At 30.7% G+C, this 18,741-nt stretch overlaps 1 protein-coding gene across 1 annotated transcript in view; it reads right to left on the bottom strand.

The window, feature by feature from the left end:
- Positions 1 to 18,128, bottom strand: part of LOC139518667 (cyclic AMP-inducible protein BP74-like) — a 47,064-nt gene extending 28,936 nt beyond the window's left edge. Inside the window, exons 1-2 of the mRNA XM_071310141.1 lie at positions 18,122 to 18,128; positions 16,768 to 16,999 (exon numbers count right to left, since the gene is read on the bottom strand). Coding sequence (XP_071166242.1) covers positions 16,768 to 16,999; positions 18,122 to 18,128 — 239 coding nt within the window. The remainder of the gene's footprint in view (positions 1 to 16,767; positions 17,000 to 18,121) is intronic.
- Between the last annotated feature and the right edge of the window lie 613 nt (positions 18,129 to 18,741).

The raw sequence follows: 18,741 nt of genomic DNA, 5'->3' as shown, positions 1-18,741 counted from the left end.
GTCTTTTCATCCAATTGCTGCATACAAACAATTTACCAAACATGGGGCAATAAAGCAATTTTCATGACTTTTAATGGCAATTTGAATGCTTTTCTAAGATTTAAAATATTACAGTTTGAAGCACTGAAAGAATATAAGTGTTTCCTTCAAAATCAGAGTCTTGTACATGTATTAATACACAAGTATGACCAAAGTTAAACACCTCCCTTTCCGACTGATAGTTGTGGGCATAAAAGTTAAGGGACAATTCAAAAGTTTAATGTTGGATAAAAAAAAACTTAATTCACATAGTTTGTTCACTGACCCTCCCCGTCCCCCTCTTAACTTAATTTGGGAAAATTGATTAACCGATATGGATATATGTAAAATCGATGTCAAATTAACAAAACTTTTATCCCCCACCCCCAAACTATTTGAATTAATTTGTTTATCCTACATTCATCTTTTGATGTCATCCCTAAGTAAATCACTGTTTTCTCTCATTGATTATGGTCAATCCCAAAGTGTTACAAGACAAAATGATTCTTTTTAAAAAGATGCTATTTAAGATGACTTTCTTCTTTGCAGATCAACAAAAAAAATATTTTTGTGTTTTTACAGAAATTACAAGATGAACACATATAACGGCCATTTCCGTAAAAACGAGTTCGGAGACATACCAATTTTATTAGCTCACTATAATGCAAATAGTTAATTCCTTAAGTTCACAGTTTTTTACAAAAACGGTGGACCCGGAAAAGGGATATTTTTGGCTTTTTGTTGCCATGGCAACGTTTTTTTTTTCACCCAAAAATTAAAAATTCTTGTTTTTAGGAACTTTTTTATGATATTTTTAATTAAAATTTATTATAAATGAATGGACCACAATTATTTATACATGTTTTATTTAGTTTTATTTTTTTATAGTCACTCGCATACATTATTATTTCAGAAGAATTCAAATACAATTTTCCCTAAAAATCGTCAAAAATCGGAATTTTGAGCTTTTCACCTGAAAAAACGGGACGGGCGATGTTCGATTTTTTTTCATTAAATGATTGGATACTCCTCCCTGAACAAAATGATGTATCATATTGGTATAATATCACTAAGAAAAAATTCCAGGTTTCATGCAAACCTTACCTTAATGTGAATTCGCATCTTTTATAATAATACTATGCTTACTCTTCCGGACCACCTGAAAATACCCAAGTTTTTGATGTGGTTCGTGTTGCCCGGTCTTAAGATTTCTATTTTTGTGCACAGTTATTCGCCTATTGCCTTTACAGTACAGTCAAGTTTGAAAATCAAATCTATTTATCTATGACGGAATTTAGTAAAGGTTTTGCTGATTTGGGGTAATGAAACCCCTGACTTAATTATTTATTAGTCATACACAGATACCGTTCATTGAATTCAGACAAGAGCATAACTAATGAGTTGGAAAATATATACTTCGTAGAACGAACAATAGGAACATCAAATAAGAATATTCATAGAGGTTTCCGTTTGAAACTGAATTAACTAAATCTTGAAAAGGACAATAACAACTGTTGATTTTAAATTTATATAACGTTAGTTCCCTGTGGTACATTTCTACAGTATAATTATAGAATTCTTGATTATTTGAAGCAATAATATCATCTAGGGTACGATAAGTTTTATCAAATTGATCAATTAAACGAATATTTACTGAGTTTGACCATAAACTGTGATTAATAAAAACTACAGGCAAAAACCTTCGATAAACGTATATAAATGGAATGACTTTCAAGTAGCAAAAGTACAAATTTAATCATCTAATTAAATTTTCAGTAAGCAAATCTATCATATAAAGGATGTACATCTCTGAGGAGGCAATCAAATCTAGATTTAAACATTTTTGTGCAAACCCGATTTGTTTTAGGTTTACATCACCCGTGACCGTATAACATTTTTGGTGAAGAAGAAAAAAAGTGCACTTCCTTATCTTCTACGACTGTTCGAAAGTGGCCAATTTTGAAGATTTTCCCATTTTTCATTTAAATTTACCTTTTACCTGTAACGCTTCTTCTGATTGGCTGACGTTATTTTGTTATCAGCCGATAGACATAATTTAGTCATGTGACCATGACGTCTGACATCAACGTTTTTTCATGGTTTTCTACGGTTTAAATGGAATTTAAAATTAAATTATAAGAAATGACTGTAATATTTTTTCTGTCTATTCGAAATAACATAAAAAAATTGGTGCACAGTGTTAAATAACTCGCTACGCGCGTTATTCAGTTTGCACCAAATTTTTTATGTTGTTTCTTCAAAAACAGAAAAAATATAACAGTCATTCCTTAAAAAGAAAATCAAACTTTCACAATTAACGTTTACTTTTCATACTTTTACTCATGACGACAATCAAACTGATAAATTTAACTCTAAAAACACTAAAGGCAGGTGTTTTAAAATATAAGAAAGTTATAGAAGATTTGGGTGTTTTTTCGTATCAAATTTATCATGCAGTCAATTTTGTAAATTTCGGATTCCCCATTGCCGAATCCACTTGTCTTCTTTTTGTCTATTCAATTCAATTCAATTCAATTCAATATTTTATTTAAGTCTCATCTCTCAATAATATATAATACAACATTACATTAAATGTAAAAATATATAGATATAGAAAGAGGGCAGTTCTGTACAGAATTGCAAGAGACTATAACATTAAATTTTATCTCTTATAAAACATATTGACAAGAACATTATCTACAGTATAAAACATTTCTACGTCTATTTAAAATAAGATAACAGGGTTTGGCACAGCTACGAATCATATTATTATCTGTAAATAAAAACACTTATTTCTGTTTATAATTAAAAGAAATAAAATCAATATTAAAATGTGTTGCTTCATCAAATATTTTTTTCCTAAAATCGTCATATAATGGACACGATAAAATAAGATGGGCTTCATCTTCTAAAATATTCATACAATTATCACAGACTCGATCTTTTCAAATTATTTTTTTCAAATCTCCCCGTTTCTATTCTTAGTGGTGCTACACCACATCGAAATTTGGCAAAAGAACTCCTTTGCGAAAATAGCATTGGAATTTTACAATAAGTTTCCGTGTCAAAACTGTTCTTAAATAGATTATATGTACGAAGTTTGTTGCCACCTTTACCAGATAAAGCTTTATCTGACTGTAAATTGCATTGCCACTGTTCGACATATTTACTAAACATTTTAGACGTAACAGTATTGACAACTGAATTACTATCAACATATTCTGTAATGATACACAAATGTTCTGCATGATACTCAGAAAATGTTTTCCTTACATAAAAAATCCAATGTTTTATACACTTATGTTTTTACTCATAATGTCTGCCCACATGAATTCTGTTTAAACGATCAAAACTCAAATTGATCAAACGTTTTCTTTTCATACTTTAACTCAAGATGACGACAATCAAACTGAATAAATTTAACTTTAAAAACTAAAGGCAGGTGTTTTAAAATATAAGAAAGTTATATAAGATTTGGTTGTTTTTTCGTATCAAATTTATCATGCAGTCAATTTTGTTAATTTCGGATTCCCAATTGTCGAATCCACTGGTCTTCTTTTTGTTTATGTGTTTCAAGATGGAGATTGTTAATCATGTTGTATATTTTTTCGATGATACAAACTTGCATATAGGATTAAATGACAGACTGGCTAAAATGCTTGTAAACAGTGTTGGTTTCATTGTTGTTGATGTCTTATCTATCACCGCATATTCGTTTATTTTGCCTTTTTTTAATTTTTGTTTAACCAACATGAACAAATCCGTTGAGTTTACACTGTATACTGTAGACGACATTTGTTGATTTACAATTCAGATCATCGTAGCTTCTGGTAATATAACACTGTTTAGTTAATTTGCTAGTGAATTGAGCATCTGCTATTAAACTTTCGCTGGTGGTTTTTTTTACATTTCGAAATAAACCCGTGTTGTGCATATATTATTGCTTTTATCATTAGTATGATGATCTGAATGTGTATTTCGTATTTCGTGCACTCTCCTCTTATAGTTTACGTGTTTCCCCCGGTTTTAGTTTATATTTTTTATTGTTATTCAAGGCAAAATAATTATCTACGATGCTTGGGACGATCTCATTTTGCAAAGAATATATTTTGTTTACTTATTGTACCTCGAACTTATTAGCCCGGTGTAAGTCTTAATGTTGAGGTTCAATTTACTAAAAGTTAATCGTGCGTGATTAATAAGGCACGCCTTCTTAGAATTTGGGGGTCCGAAATATGATCGGGAAAAAAACAGTCGGCGAAATACCATGATTTACATTTTCAGAGAAACAAAGTGCTTTTGATTTATTTGATATTTCCTGTCAATAAGCAGACAATATTTTTGTGAAAATACTAACATGTCTAAAACCGAGAAATGTCAGTTAGTTCAGGAAGTTATTTGTTTGAGTTTTGGTAGTTTTTCTTTTTTGACATGGAATTTAAAAAAAAGAATGTCTAAAATAAACAATTAAGAATGCATGGACTCAATATGTTTAAGTATTCCGAGAATATTATTGTCTAGACTCTACTCCAGCAATCGATATGACCTCCGATATAAACATAAACATAAAAAGATAGTGAGCATATGATTTTGTTCTTGGTTTGTTGGATTTCAAATTATAGGTTTACAAATACTTTAATCGTTGTTTTTACTTATATAAGAATGATTTTGTTAGCAGATTGAATCAGTAGCGGTTGAACCTTGTGCACTTCCATTGCTGACATTTTCATCCTTTTGATGTCTTAACGTGACTTCTACATGCGTAACACATCTCTAGTTCATGACATTAATCGAAGGTCAATACAATATCGATTCAATTAGGTTGAAAAACTGTCTTCCAGGTCAATAATATATCAGCGATGTTATCTTCATCCAAATGTGACAAATTCGGGCCATACTCAATGCTTAAATCCAAATAATAATTCATAGCTTTTATTATTTCTTAAAACAAAATAAAGTTGTACTTCAAAATTTTGTCTTAATCGTATCTTTGCATTTCAGTATAATTTTTTTAATTTCCAACTTGTAAAGTGCAATCTGTATAAATAAAATAATGAAAAATAAAATCAGTACATTCAAATTCAATAGGTTTTATTAACAAGACCCTTAATCCTACAAGAAATGTAGAACAATCTTGAAATCTCCGAAAGCAAAGCTGGATACTCCAATGTCTACAAGAAAACATTAGAATTCTGTTTTTTTCTGCTTTTTATTAGAATAAATCAGAATTTTCTTCTATACCTTTTAACGGCGCTATTATCCATTGGACCTTGAATGAGACTGATATCAAACGCCAGAGACAACAATTGCATGTCAGTAAGCAAAGAACATATATAGGCGACAGTGATCGACACTTTCTGCTCTAGACTCATATTCAGTTCCCCTGGCCACGGCCAAGAAAATTTAATGCAAACAAGCAATTCCCTCTCCTGCATTGTGACTAAATAGCATGAACAATTGTTTATCAAATTCCGAATGTAAAACTTTCTTCTTTCTACCGTTAGTCCTTATACTGTATGATTCTATTATAATAACTACCGTTGGTTATTATTTATGATTCATATCATAATATGTAATACCTTTTTCTATGATTGCAATGTTACATGTATCTAATTTGGTTCATGTGACTGTTCTATTCGTCTATCGTTATTATATATTATTCTATTTTAGAAATTGAAGTCACATAGTGTCATGACCAACTTCATCAGGAGCTTGTTTATGTTATCGATACCCATCGCTACTTTACACCAGATTTATAAAAAATTGGAAGTGTTTTCGAATAATTCTCAAGAAAATATTTCTATTGGTTTCAAAATTCCAGTTATTCATAGATTAATAATAAGTTATATTGCCTTCGTGCACTTACGTCTTACTTCATCGCTCCAAAATTTACTTCCTTCATCTGACTAGGATAACCTAAATCGCGGAAAATGTGAAACTACTTTTTTTCTCTTTAAGGACATTGATATGTTGCACAGCGTAGATATTTTAATTTATAATTTTCAGCACGTACAACAATAATGCCAGAAACTTTAAAATATTTTGATTTTCTCCAATAAAAAATTGTCGTAAGATCTGCGGATATCTCTATGCAAGATATCATTTCTCTAATACTACTGTTTTCCCTGTAAGAACTTTGATTTGTTTCTATATCTTTCACCTCGTATATATTTTGATTTATAATTTAAGCACGTACAACATTGCCGGAAACTCTGTAAATTGTTGATTTTCTCCTATAATTTTGTTTTCAATAAATGTAAGTTATTGTGTCGTAAGAGCTGCGGATATCTTTAAGCAGGATATAATTTCTCTTTCTTCAAAAGAGTATCGTCTTCTCGAATATTCAGGTCAACTATTCTGGTGCAATGAAATGTACGCATTAAATGGTTGAAAATGTGACTGGCTTTCTTATAAACATAAATGATGCCCTGGTTAATATAGTTCCTAGAGATCTGACTGTACTATTTTAGTTCACATTTGTTTGGAGTTTATGAATAAGATAAATCTACAATGTTGCAGTGTTTCCGGCATTACCGATAGACACTGTGAATTGGCATGGCTTTATAATAACAGATACTATGTTTATTAGCTAAACATTTACCTTTCTTATAAGAATGTTTAACTCTATCAAAGCTTTTAATATTGTGAATTCACAAATTTAGTTGTTTTTATCTTCAACTTTCTATTCCGATTTGATACACTGTATGATGTCAACAGAAATTAAAGGTTAAACCGAGCACTCTTTTTTTTCCAAAGCAAAACGAATTTGAATTGTCTAGTCATTATAATCATAACATAGTGCAATGTTTTATGATGTTTTATGACTGTTATGTGTCTTGCTATCAATTGTTTAGTGATGACCATGATCCATTTGCATATGGCATATCTTTCTGTTACTGACGACCTCGTGGATTGTTTGCAGTTTTGTCACGTTCTATTTGCACATGTGAATGTTGTTCTGACATTGATGGTATATTTGACGCCTTCTTATTGGTCCGATCTCTTTTTTTATCCTTCTATGAAACTATCTTTTACCTCATTGCACCTGTATTTGAAATTTGCTGGAAAGGGGGCGAAAGATACGAGAGGGACATTCAAACTCAAGATCGAAAATAAACTGATAACGCCATGGCTAAAAAAAAAACCGGTAATAATCTTTAATCAGTAGGTCACATTGGTGAAAAGGTAACGGGATTGTAGTTACGACATTAGGAACCTATCCGACATCATCTCTGTCATTCCTGGCAAATAGCAAATACTGGTACATGCAGGTGTTTCCTAAGGTATGTCTGTTGGGTGGACCCTGGTCCTATTCTTGTACCGCTGGCCATATAATCATTTAAAAAAATGTTATAGTCAAATAAATACTTTCAACAATAAAATTTAATCAAATGATAAAAAAAATAAGAAATTAAAAAATAAAAATAAAATAGGACATTACCAATCATAGAACAAAACAGGCTTTCTTATATCTATTTAAACAATTCAGATAATTTCCAATGAGTGACTGAATTAATTTTGAGAGTTTTTTTTTCTAATATAGGTTATTTTCATATTGTGAATGTCGCAGTTCTATGTCGACTTTAATAAAAAAAAAAAAAAAAAAAATGCATATAATTTTAGACGAACTTTTTTCAATAGTTTCATTCAAAATTTATTTAAATGCGTTGAACCAAACAAAAAATTCTAAAACATAACAGCAATATTCTTAATGAATGTTCAATATAGCCTTTGGAATTTCCTGTCTGTCAATATTCGAGCTTTGAATTAAATAAAACATCAGTGGCTATTATTAGTTGTTTTTTCGTATCAAATTTATCATGCAGTCAATTTTGTTAATTTCGGATCCCAATTGTGGAATGCACTGGTCTTCTTTTTGTAGTAATGCAAACAAGCAATACCCTCTCCTGCATTGTGACTAAATAGCATGAACAATTGTTTATCAAATTCCGAATGTAAAACGTTCTTCTTTCTACCGTTAGTCCTTATAATGTATGATTCTATTATAATAACTACCGTTGGTTATTATTTATGATTCATATCATAATATTTAATACCTTTTTCTATGATTGCAATGTTACATGTATCTAAGCTGGTTCATGTGACTGTTCTATTCGTCTATCGTTATTATATATTATTCTATTTTAGAAATTGAAGTCACATAGTGTCATGACCAACTTCATCAGGAGCTTGTTTATGTTATCGATACCCATCGCTACTTTACACCAGATTTATAATAAATTGGAAGTGTTTTTGAATAATTCTCAAGAAAATATTTCTATTGGTTTCAAAATTCCAGTTATTCATAGATTAATAATAAGTTATATTCCCATCGTGCCTCTACGTCTTACTACATCGCTCCAAAATTTACTTCCTTCATCTGACTAGGATAACCTAAATCCCGGAAAATGTGAAACTACTTTTTTTTCTCTTTAAGGACATTGATATGTTGCACAGCGTAGATATTTTAATTTATAATTTTCAGCACGTACAACAATAATGCCAGAAACTCTAAAATATTTTGATTTTCTCCAATAAAAAATTGTCGTAAGATCTGCGGATATCTCTATGCAAGATATCATTTCTATAATACTACTGTTTTCCCTTTAAGAACTTAGATTTGTTTCTATATCTTTCACCTCGTATATATTTTGATTTATAATTTAAGCACGTACAACATTGCCGGAAACTCTGTAAATTGTTGATTTTCTCCTATAATTTTGTTTTCAATAAATGTAAGTTATTGTGTCGTAAGAGCTGCGGATATCTTTAAGCAGGATATAATTTCTCTTTCTTCAAAAGAGTATCGTCTTCTCGAATATTCAGGTCAACTGTTGTGGTGGAATGAAATGTACGCATTAAATGGTTGAAAATGTGACTGGCTTTCTTATAAACATAAATGATGCCCTGGTTAATATAGTTCCTAGAGATCTGACTACTATTTTAGTTCACATTTGTTTGGAGTTTATGAATAAGATAAATCTACAATGTTGCAGTGTTTCCGGCATTACCGATGGCCACTGTGAATTGGCATGGCTTTATAATAACAAATACTATGTTTATTAGCTAAACATGTACCTTTCTTATAAGAATGTTTAACTCTATCAAAGCTTTTAATATTGTGAATTCACAAATTTAGTTGTTTTTATCTTCAACTTTCTATTCCGATTTGATACACTGTATGATGTCAACAGAAAGTAAAGGTTAAACCGAGCACTCTTTTTTTTCCAAAGCAAAACGAATTTGAATTGTCTAGTCATTATAATCATAACATAGTGCAATGTTTTATGACTGTTATGTGTCTTGCTATCAATTGTTTAGTGATGACCATGATCCATTTGCATATGGCATATCTTTCTGTTACTGACGACCTCGTGGATTGTTTGCAGTTTTGTCACGTTCTATTTGCACACGTGAATGTTGATCTGACATTGATGATATATTTGACGCCTTCTTATTGGTCCGATCTCTTTTTTCATCCTTTCTATGTAACTATCTTTTACCTCATTGCACCTGTATTTGAAATTTGCTGGAAAGGGGGCGAAAGATACGAGAGGGACATTCAAACTCAAAGATCGAAAATAAACTGATAACGCCATGGCTAAAAAAAAAACCGGTAATAATCTTTAATCAGTAGGTCACATTGGTGAAAAGGTAACGGGATTGTAGTTACGACATTAGGAACCTATCCGACATCATCTCTGTCATTCCTGGCAAATAGCAAATACTGGTACATGCAGGTGTTTCCTAAGGTATGTCTGTTGGATTGACTCTGGTCCTATTCTTGTACCGCTGGCCATATAATCATTTAAAAAAATGTTATAGTCAAATAAATACTTTCAACAATAAAATATAATCAAATGATAAAAAAAATAAGAAATTAAAAAATAAAAATAAAATAGGACATTACCAATCATAGAACAAAACAGGCTTTCTTATATCTATTTAAAAAATTCAGATAATTTCCAATGAGTGACTGAATTAATTTTGAGGTTTTTTTTTTCTAATATAGGTTATTTTCATATTGTGAATGTCGCAGTTCTATGTCGACTTTAATAAAAAAAAAAATAAAAAAAATGCATATAATTTTAGACGAACTTTTTTCAACAGTTTCATTCAAAATTTATTTAAATACGTTGAACCAAACAAAAAATTCTAAAACATAACAGCAATATTCTTAATGAATGTTCAATATAGCCTTTGGAATTTCCTGTCTGTCAATATTCGAGCTTTGAATTAAATAAAACTTCAGTGGCTATTATCACAAATCCTTCTAGCTAGTTCATTCAATTTTACATGGATTTATAACGAAAGATTTATTGCTATGTCGAATACAAAACAACACATTTTGCACTTAGTAATTGCACAAGGCAATCCCTGTGTTAAATACATAATCAAGAAACATCGGGTTTGTGACAGGTTTTTATAAATAAAGAAAAGTTTTTGACACTGTTTTTGTATTGGTCTTGGAATGATATGTCTAAATGTAATGATTATTAATTCAAAGCTTGAGGTATAAACTTGTATACTTTTTATGATTTTGTTTTTAAATGAAGAGTCAACAGTTACTCCCTTCAATCAGAAAAGGAAAAAGATAATGTTTCATCTAGACTGGTGTAATTTTTGTGTTTGAAGTCATAAATATGTCTGATTGTATTAAAAATAATCTTTTAACTGCCATGTTATCAATATAAGAGTTTAAAAATTGTAGATAGAATATTTCATCTTTGGTTATTTTAATTTCTACACGCAAATTGATTTCATTTACAAATAAGCATATTGTGCAAAATATCATTTATGAGAAAGGATTTTATATAAATAATTTATATAACGTCATACTGATTATGGAATTGCACAGCGTTTATAACTTCGCTCATGACCATGATGACAGGAGACTCGTGTTCTATCGAGGCACCAAGTCAGTCTTATTTTATGTTCACGTTTATTTCTAACATAGCCCAAACCACAAATTCATAGTTCACATAAAGAGGTCAACTAATGGCATGACGATGACCCAAGAACTTGTGATAATTCCAATCGTTCCTTTGTATAACTCACTGGAGTAGTTTGAGTTACAATGTAAACGAATACTATGGTAGTTATAACTAGAACTATCTCTTGGTAGGCATTTTCATGTCCCTCCTGTAAAGGCTACTAGATTTAATCCTTGCATAAGCAAATTACGGAAACACCTTCTGAAACATTGGCATCTCATACGAGATAATGAGGTGTGCAACGAAGTATTCACAAAAACACCGATGATTGTTTATAAAAGGCACAGATATTTATCAGATATTCTGACATCGACCAAGGTAAAGGAACAATAAACTTTTTTTTTTTAAATATATACATTTGTAGGACAATCCCTAATGATGGTGGACCTATATAACAATATTTTATTCATCATATGAAAAATACCGCCTAAAATCTAGATTAGTGTAGGATTGATGCAAACATGTATAATTTATAAATAGCATACATGTATATCATACAAACTTTTTAAACATATTTGTAGATTACAACGATTGTGATAAAATAATTGCAGGACATTAGTTAAATCAACATACTTCAATATGGTTCCGAACATGAAACTTGCATTGTTCTATAAAAACAATGATAGTAATTGTGCGAAGATAAAGAGGGAAGCCGTGGACATTGGGTTTCACTTTATTCAAATCGTTTAAATATTAATTTCTAAGATACGGATTAAAGTTGGACTATTGGATAATAAAATTGATCTTAAACACATCTATAATTCTGGAAGGAACGAATTTGAACGCTTGACGACACAAATATTCATATTTGGAACTAAAATATATGCACACACGTATTTACAGCATTTTCACTGTACAGTGAAAAATGTTTTTTACTGAGAAAGAGGTTACTTAATGTAATACTTATAAGGGTTCGGTGGAAAATTCATTCTAAAGTTAAATTTAGGGAAACTAAAAGGCATTCCGTTAAACAACCAGTCACATCGACAAAATAGCTTAGTTGTGATAGCACTTTACCTCATTCCTAAAGTATGTAAAATAGCTCTCTGGTATGTTATAGAATATAAAGTACTAAATGGGGGCCCCATTACCGGCAATGCTATTTTTAGCAATTATTTTCTTAAATGGCGTTTTTAATAAACTAATTATGGAAAAAATATTGAAGCTCGATATCTATTTGTGATTTTACCGCACTTGAATATATATGGTCCCATGGCTTTTCTTGATGTATTTTGGGTTTTTTTACGATACCTTACGATTTTGCATTAAATTTTCCGTAATTTTGATCAACATTAAAAAAAAAATCCTACCCTTCATCCTATACATTTAAGGACACATATGTTCTTGCATAAAACTTTATTCATTATGCTTTCCAGAAAAAATATACATAAATGATATAACAACCAATCACAGAGAGCCATATATTTTTATCTCTATGTCATGTTCTATTCATAAAATGGCTGCGCCCATGTAATTTTATTTGGTACATTGTAACCTATATAGATACGGATTTGATATTAAGCAGCAATCTAGGTGTATGTTGAATTGTATGATACATACGTTTATAAAAATAACTCTTCTTTATAAAAATAGACAATACTTTCTTCATAAAAGCTTTATACTGAAGTAATTAACATGCAGATGATATTTTAAATACATTTTGGTCTATTTGATAACTATCAAATGTTATATATTATAAAGTTTGTTTATATCCAAAAAAAAAAGATGTGGTATGATTGTCAATAAGACAACTCTCCACAAAAGCCCAATTGGCACAAAAATTAAACTCTATAGGTCAGCTTATTTTCCAGCTTTGAAAGTATTCAAATGCATCACGAACTATCGCCAAAAAAATGATTCTTTTTCGGTTTTAGTTTGTTGCCCGGATTAGTTTTCTCTCAATCGATTTATGACTTTTGAACAGCGGTATACTACTGTTGCCTTTATTTCTAAATTTTGAAGAAAAAAACATACCTGTCAGGATCGCTTTTCTATGCAAAAATAACTTGTATCAGTTTTTTATGTTTATTTTCATATACATTGTTTTACATTTGAATTTTTCATTAAGGTTTAAACTTACTGTATGCTTTGATCAGTAACTGCGAGTACTCTTACTTCGATGCTTTGTGTCTATTACCTTTTTTTTTAGTTCAACCAATGGCGTTTGATTTCTATAGTTTGTTGATAACGTTTTCGTGTTGTGCTGTTACACCACTGTCTCGGGTTAAAAATAGTGTTGAACGCTCAAACATATTTCTTAACCCTGCCTTATTCTTCATATGCTTTCAAGCTAGAAGTCTGTAGTATAGTGGTTTTCGTTGGTTTATGTCTGTGTTCGGTTTTTTTTAGTTGTTGCTGTTATAAATCAGGCCGTTATCAACATTCTGCACAAAAATATCCGTTTAAATGTAACTTGGATGTGTCTTTATTGGGAATACTGGTACATTTGTAATGCCATCGGTTCTCCTATGAACTGTTATTATGCAACCTACATGTAACGAAATTCAGATTATAGTAAAAAACTTAGCGGTTTTATTATCTCCAAAGGTTATTTCCCTAAAGGTGTTAGTACATGTATGTAAAGTCTATAGGTCTTGATTAATGATGAATGTCGTATGTTTTACTTTTAATTGTCCATAATTTATCTTCGTGATACATGCACTCTGATGCACTCTCATGTATTCATGTAGTTGTCTCTTGCAATTATAAAACAGTCACGCGTGGACTAGCTCTTAAGACATTATGTTATAACAGAGTGCATACTGTCGCGAATGTACCCATTCAGTACATACGCAACACAAAGTTTTAAGAGCGTTTATTCTTAAATAATGTTAATGGCACTGTCATGGTTTTGTGATGTAATTGGTGCTAGCGTACAGCACATTCAAAGTAATTCATGTCTCTGTTGTAATTGTTCAGCAATTTTTTTTCATTAACCAAACACAGAAACTTGTATTTATACTCTATATTATAAAAACAAAGCTGGTAGGGATCATTTTGGTCGAGCTCTCAGAAGCCCTCTTTTCAACAATTTTTATAATTAGCATCACATGAGCTTAATTTTTTATTGTTATTTTTCAAGTCACATTGGTCAGATGTAAAATAGTCTTAGAGTAAAACATGTATCATACACATTAGTATATTGCATGACACCTCGTCATTTGAACTTTGAAGACTGAAGGTTCGCCTCACAAAAACTCAATACATTCGATATAGATGACATATAATTGTTTAAAGCATCTATGATCCAGACATAGCCACAAAAAATTGATATTAACCGATGAACTATGAAAATGAGGTCATGTCGGATTTATCCTACTTGTACAACATGTACATCTTTAAAAATTAAAACATCGCCTAAAAGAAATAATCCACAATGTCTGTCAACAAAGAATGGGAGCATACGCTATTAATTTATTACTCTGATATACCATACGGCACAGTATGTTAATAGTGAACAAAAGGGTAAAACATGCTACACAGAGAAACAAATGATCCGTTTGCTGGAGTTTCTTATCGACAACATATTTGTTGAATTTGGAGGTAGACTTTTTCAACAAATTGTCGGCATTCCTATGGGAACGAACTGTGCGCCTCTCCTTGTCGATCTCTTCTTATTTTCATAAGAATCGGAGTTCCTTCAGACACTTGTCAAAAACAAGAAAAATAAAAGAAGCCAGGTTATTTAACTTCACTTTCAGATATATTGATGATGTTCTTTCCATTATCAATCCTCACTTTTCTGATTCCATTAATATAATTATCCCCTAGAACAATTAATTGAAGAAACAACAGACACGACTTCATCCGCCTCATTTTTAGACTTATACCTCGAATTTGACATACACGGTCATTTCAGTATTAGAACGAGACAATTTTAATTTTGAAATTATCAATTTTCCCCACTTTAAAAGCAATATACGAACTTCACCTGCATATTGGATACACATTTTCCAATTTATTCGGTATTCAAGAGCTTTCTGTTCCTACTCTTAGTGTGTTAAACGTCACCAGTTCCCGAGCAGAAAATTGATGAACCAAGGGTATGTTAAAGAACGTCTCGTCCCTTTTTAAAAAAGTTCATCGGAAGGTACCAAGACCTTGTTGATAAATATTCCGTATCAACTTCACAAAAAATACACGATGGTCTTGAAGTATAGATTCTGCATACTGTCGTTGTTTATCATCTTAATACGTATGATAGTGTTCTTTTTTCTGTCTTTATTAACATTACTTTTACTGTTTGGTCTGTTTTTTTGGCAAATCCTTTTGACGTGGTTCTGTACTTATGCATCCCGTCATTCTGTTGTTTGTATTATCTTTCATTTTTGCTTTGTCCGTGTGACTTTTTGTGTTATTTTGATACATATGACGTAGCTCTGTACTTAAATATTCTGCTATTGCGTTATTGTTCTATTATAATTTTTGTATTCTGGTCTTTCATATTTGCTTATGCTTTGTCTATATGCCATTTCAGGTTTCTTTAATACGCAATGACGTTGCTCATTTATAGAAAAAATACACAATAAGCCAATAGACAAGCGGCATATCGAATACTGTAGTATGTAATTTCACATGTTTCATCATCAAAAATAAAATAATTACAAAAAAAATAGACAAGCGGCAAGAAGGAAAGGTAAACTTCTAAATTACAATCTGCAGAAGGGTATGTCTAAAAGAACAGTTGACTATATTCTTTCATACTTTGAACGACAAAATTATTTAAAACTATACCTATGTGACGTTTACATTCAGACCATTCTGTGCAAGTTCTTAAAATCTTTCAATCGTTTATTAAACAAATTAATCATAAAACTATGGTCAAGGACAATGGAGAGATAACAGATGGGTAACATAAGACATCTGCAAAACAAGGGAGATAACAGATGGGAACTTAGTAACATAAGACATCTGCAAAACAAGGGAGATAACAGATGGTAACATAAGACATCTGCAAAACAAGGGAGATAACAGATGGTAACATAAGACATCTGCAAAACAAGGTATGAAGAAGCATAATGGTCTTATACCTTTTGTAAACTAAAGCTTTTAAATATCATTTCATAAATAGTTAACACTAACACCATGTTGTCTCATTTAAAGGTAATGTGACCTTTAGAATATGTTTTAGACTAACTTAGTAGAATCAGATCAGCCTTGATTTGTATAGTTTGCTAAAAAGTACCCAGATGACTTGACGAGGTATTGTACCTAGTATAATTGAGTTAACAAGTAAAACTCTTTTTATAGTTCAATATAATGTGCTATTGCCATTAATATTATACCGCGTTTACTAATAAGGATGAATTACATTCAGGTCATGTATAAATCATTACTTATTGTGGGCTTTTACGAGACATATCCTTTCTGATAAATTTCTGATAATGATCGTAGAGTAGATCAGTCGGTGCAGTAATTACTGTTCAAATTATTCCGGAAATAGTCAGGAAATAAGAAACAGGTGGTAAAAAACAGATACAATTAGCAGATTTCATTTCAGATGGATATACAATGGAAGATACCAATGAAAAAAGTTAAGGAAATGACATAATCAGACACATTTAACTGCAGTAAAAGTTTTATTATACATATTAGCACTACATAACTTCTGATCATTAAAACACGAACATGCAACAAGTAAATTAAACACTAACATGCAACAAGTACAACACAAACATGAAACAAATACAACACAAAATCTATCATCAGTTAAATATTTTACATCATCACGATCTTTTAAAGCACAGAGACGTACATGGTTACTTCCGGTTCATAGATACTGTTTGGTCTGGTTGATGCACTGCTCCATGGGTCGGAAGTGTTGAAGTATAAACCAAAGGGGACGTAATCCTCACTTGCTTTTTGACGTATAGGTAAAAGGTCTGTTCGAATATTTGCTGTTACACTGTAGCTGTATCTGTTTCTGAAGAAACATGTGTTGATGATAGGCCTAGCACAAAGATAACCAATACCCCCACCAAGCGTTGCTGAAAGTAACATCCATATGTTGTAAGACATAATACACATCATTAAAAGGTACCCGACAAACAGTTTCAGCATACGGACGACTGACAGTAGACAATGGGTTCCTATAAACGACTTAAATGTGTACCTGGAAATAAAGAAGGAACAGCATTAAAATACAAGGTCACATTGAAAGGCTGTGCATATATATCATAGCCAACTTAAATGTCTCAATAACAAATAATAAGTGACTTTCTTCAATTTATTTTGTATTTACAGTAAATTATAATAGAATAGCTTGAATGTCATTTATCAACTTATCAAAACCTTTCTAAAAGCGTTTTACAAGCATTTTCGAGTATTTAGTTCTGAAGTGTAATGTTGTTGACCTGTTCATAATCGCTTTGAAAAAAAACAGTCAGTTTTAACATATCCTTTTCAAATATGGATTAAAACTTTCAACTCATCAAAAGCGTGAATGAGTTCGATATACTGAAAATTATGTTTTTACTTTTGAAAAAAAATATCATTTCATATATATATATAACTTTTGAAGTCAGGATATAATTTTTTTACGAAACTTCATAGCAAAATTGGCACAGTTTAAGCCGAAAAAGGGAGTTCATATGGACTTGTCTAAATTGAATGAAGTGCAACCTTAATGTCTTGACTCGGCCTTCAATTGTAAAACTTATTATAAATAATACACTTCTGTGTAGGTTTTCATTTTGAACCCGATGACTCTTTCATATATATAGTTATTGTGCAATTAAAGTTATTCTAGTAAGACAGATGACGAACTGAATGATAAAAAGAGTTAATATGAATATCAATTTTGCTTGGTATTGTCTCCAATGTAACAACTTTCCACCGAAGACTAGAATACAAAGAATTCAGCAAAATTAATAAAGATCACTTTATGAGTTATTTTATGTTTGTCAGTCATTTATTCAGACTCAAAACGAGATATAGGTCCAGAAACTTCACTTATATGATTCCAGAAACATCTCTCAAAATACATTATTTTTGCAGTTACTTTTAGATGGAATTTTACTCATAGGAAAAGTATGGTGTGGTTTAAATTTGACACCAAAAAAAATATGTTTAATCATGATAACTGTTATTACAGATAATTGTGTACTTACTTGCCATTCCGTTGTTGTATCAAAGATTCCCTGAGCTGTATATAAAATGCAAGAACCTCATATACAACTGCAAAACTAGTGGCTGCTAATAATGCTAATACCAATCCTAAAAGATTCATAATGCAATAAAAGACATATTCACCGTTTTCATGCTTAGTTCTATTTAAGAAATAATTGATGCAAGCTAAACTTTATTGTAGTTTTAACATTGGGTATGTATTATATTCGGGATTATTTTTGCCCGAGCGATAGTGAGGGCTAAAATAACACAAATAATGCATAATAAATAAATAAATAAATATATATTTTATTTGAGTGTCACACATCGATTGATACACTACATATATACATATAAATTAAGTAACATCTTTAAAATTCAATCAATGCCCAGCCAAACATTTGACTTATGAGACACTTTAAAAGCATACATGTACATATTTACAATACCGTAAACTGCATGTTAAATTTGTAGAATATTTCTAGAGTTCAAAATCTAATAAATTACTTTTTCAAAATCGCTTTCAAAGAAACTATTTGTAAAAATATAAAAAAAAAATATAAAATGATAGTACTAATTATATGAAAAACACTATAAGAGTTCTTATTAAAAAATTATCAAT

This window comes from Mytilus edulis, chromosome 4 (genome assembly GCF_963676685.1).
Source record: "Mytilus edulis chromosome 4, xbMytEdul2.2, whole genome shotgun sequence".
NCBI lineage: Eukaryota > Metazoa > Mollusca > Bivalvia > Mytilida > Mytilidae > Mytilus > Mytilus edulis.
This window is presented reverse-complemented; position numbering and strand designations above follow the sequence as displayed.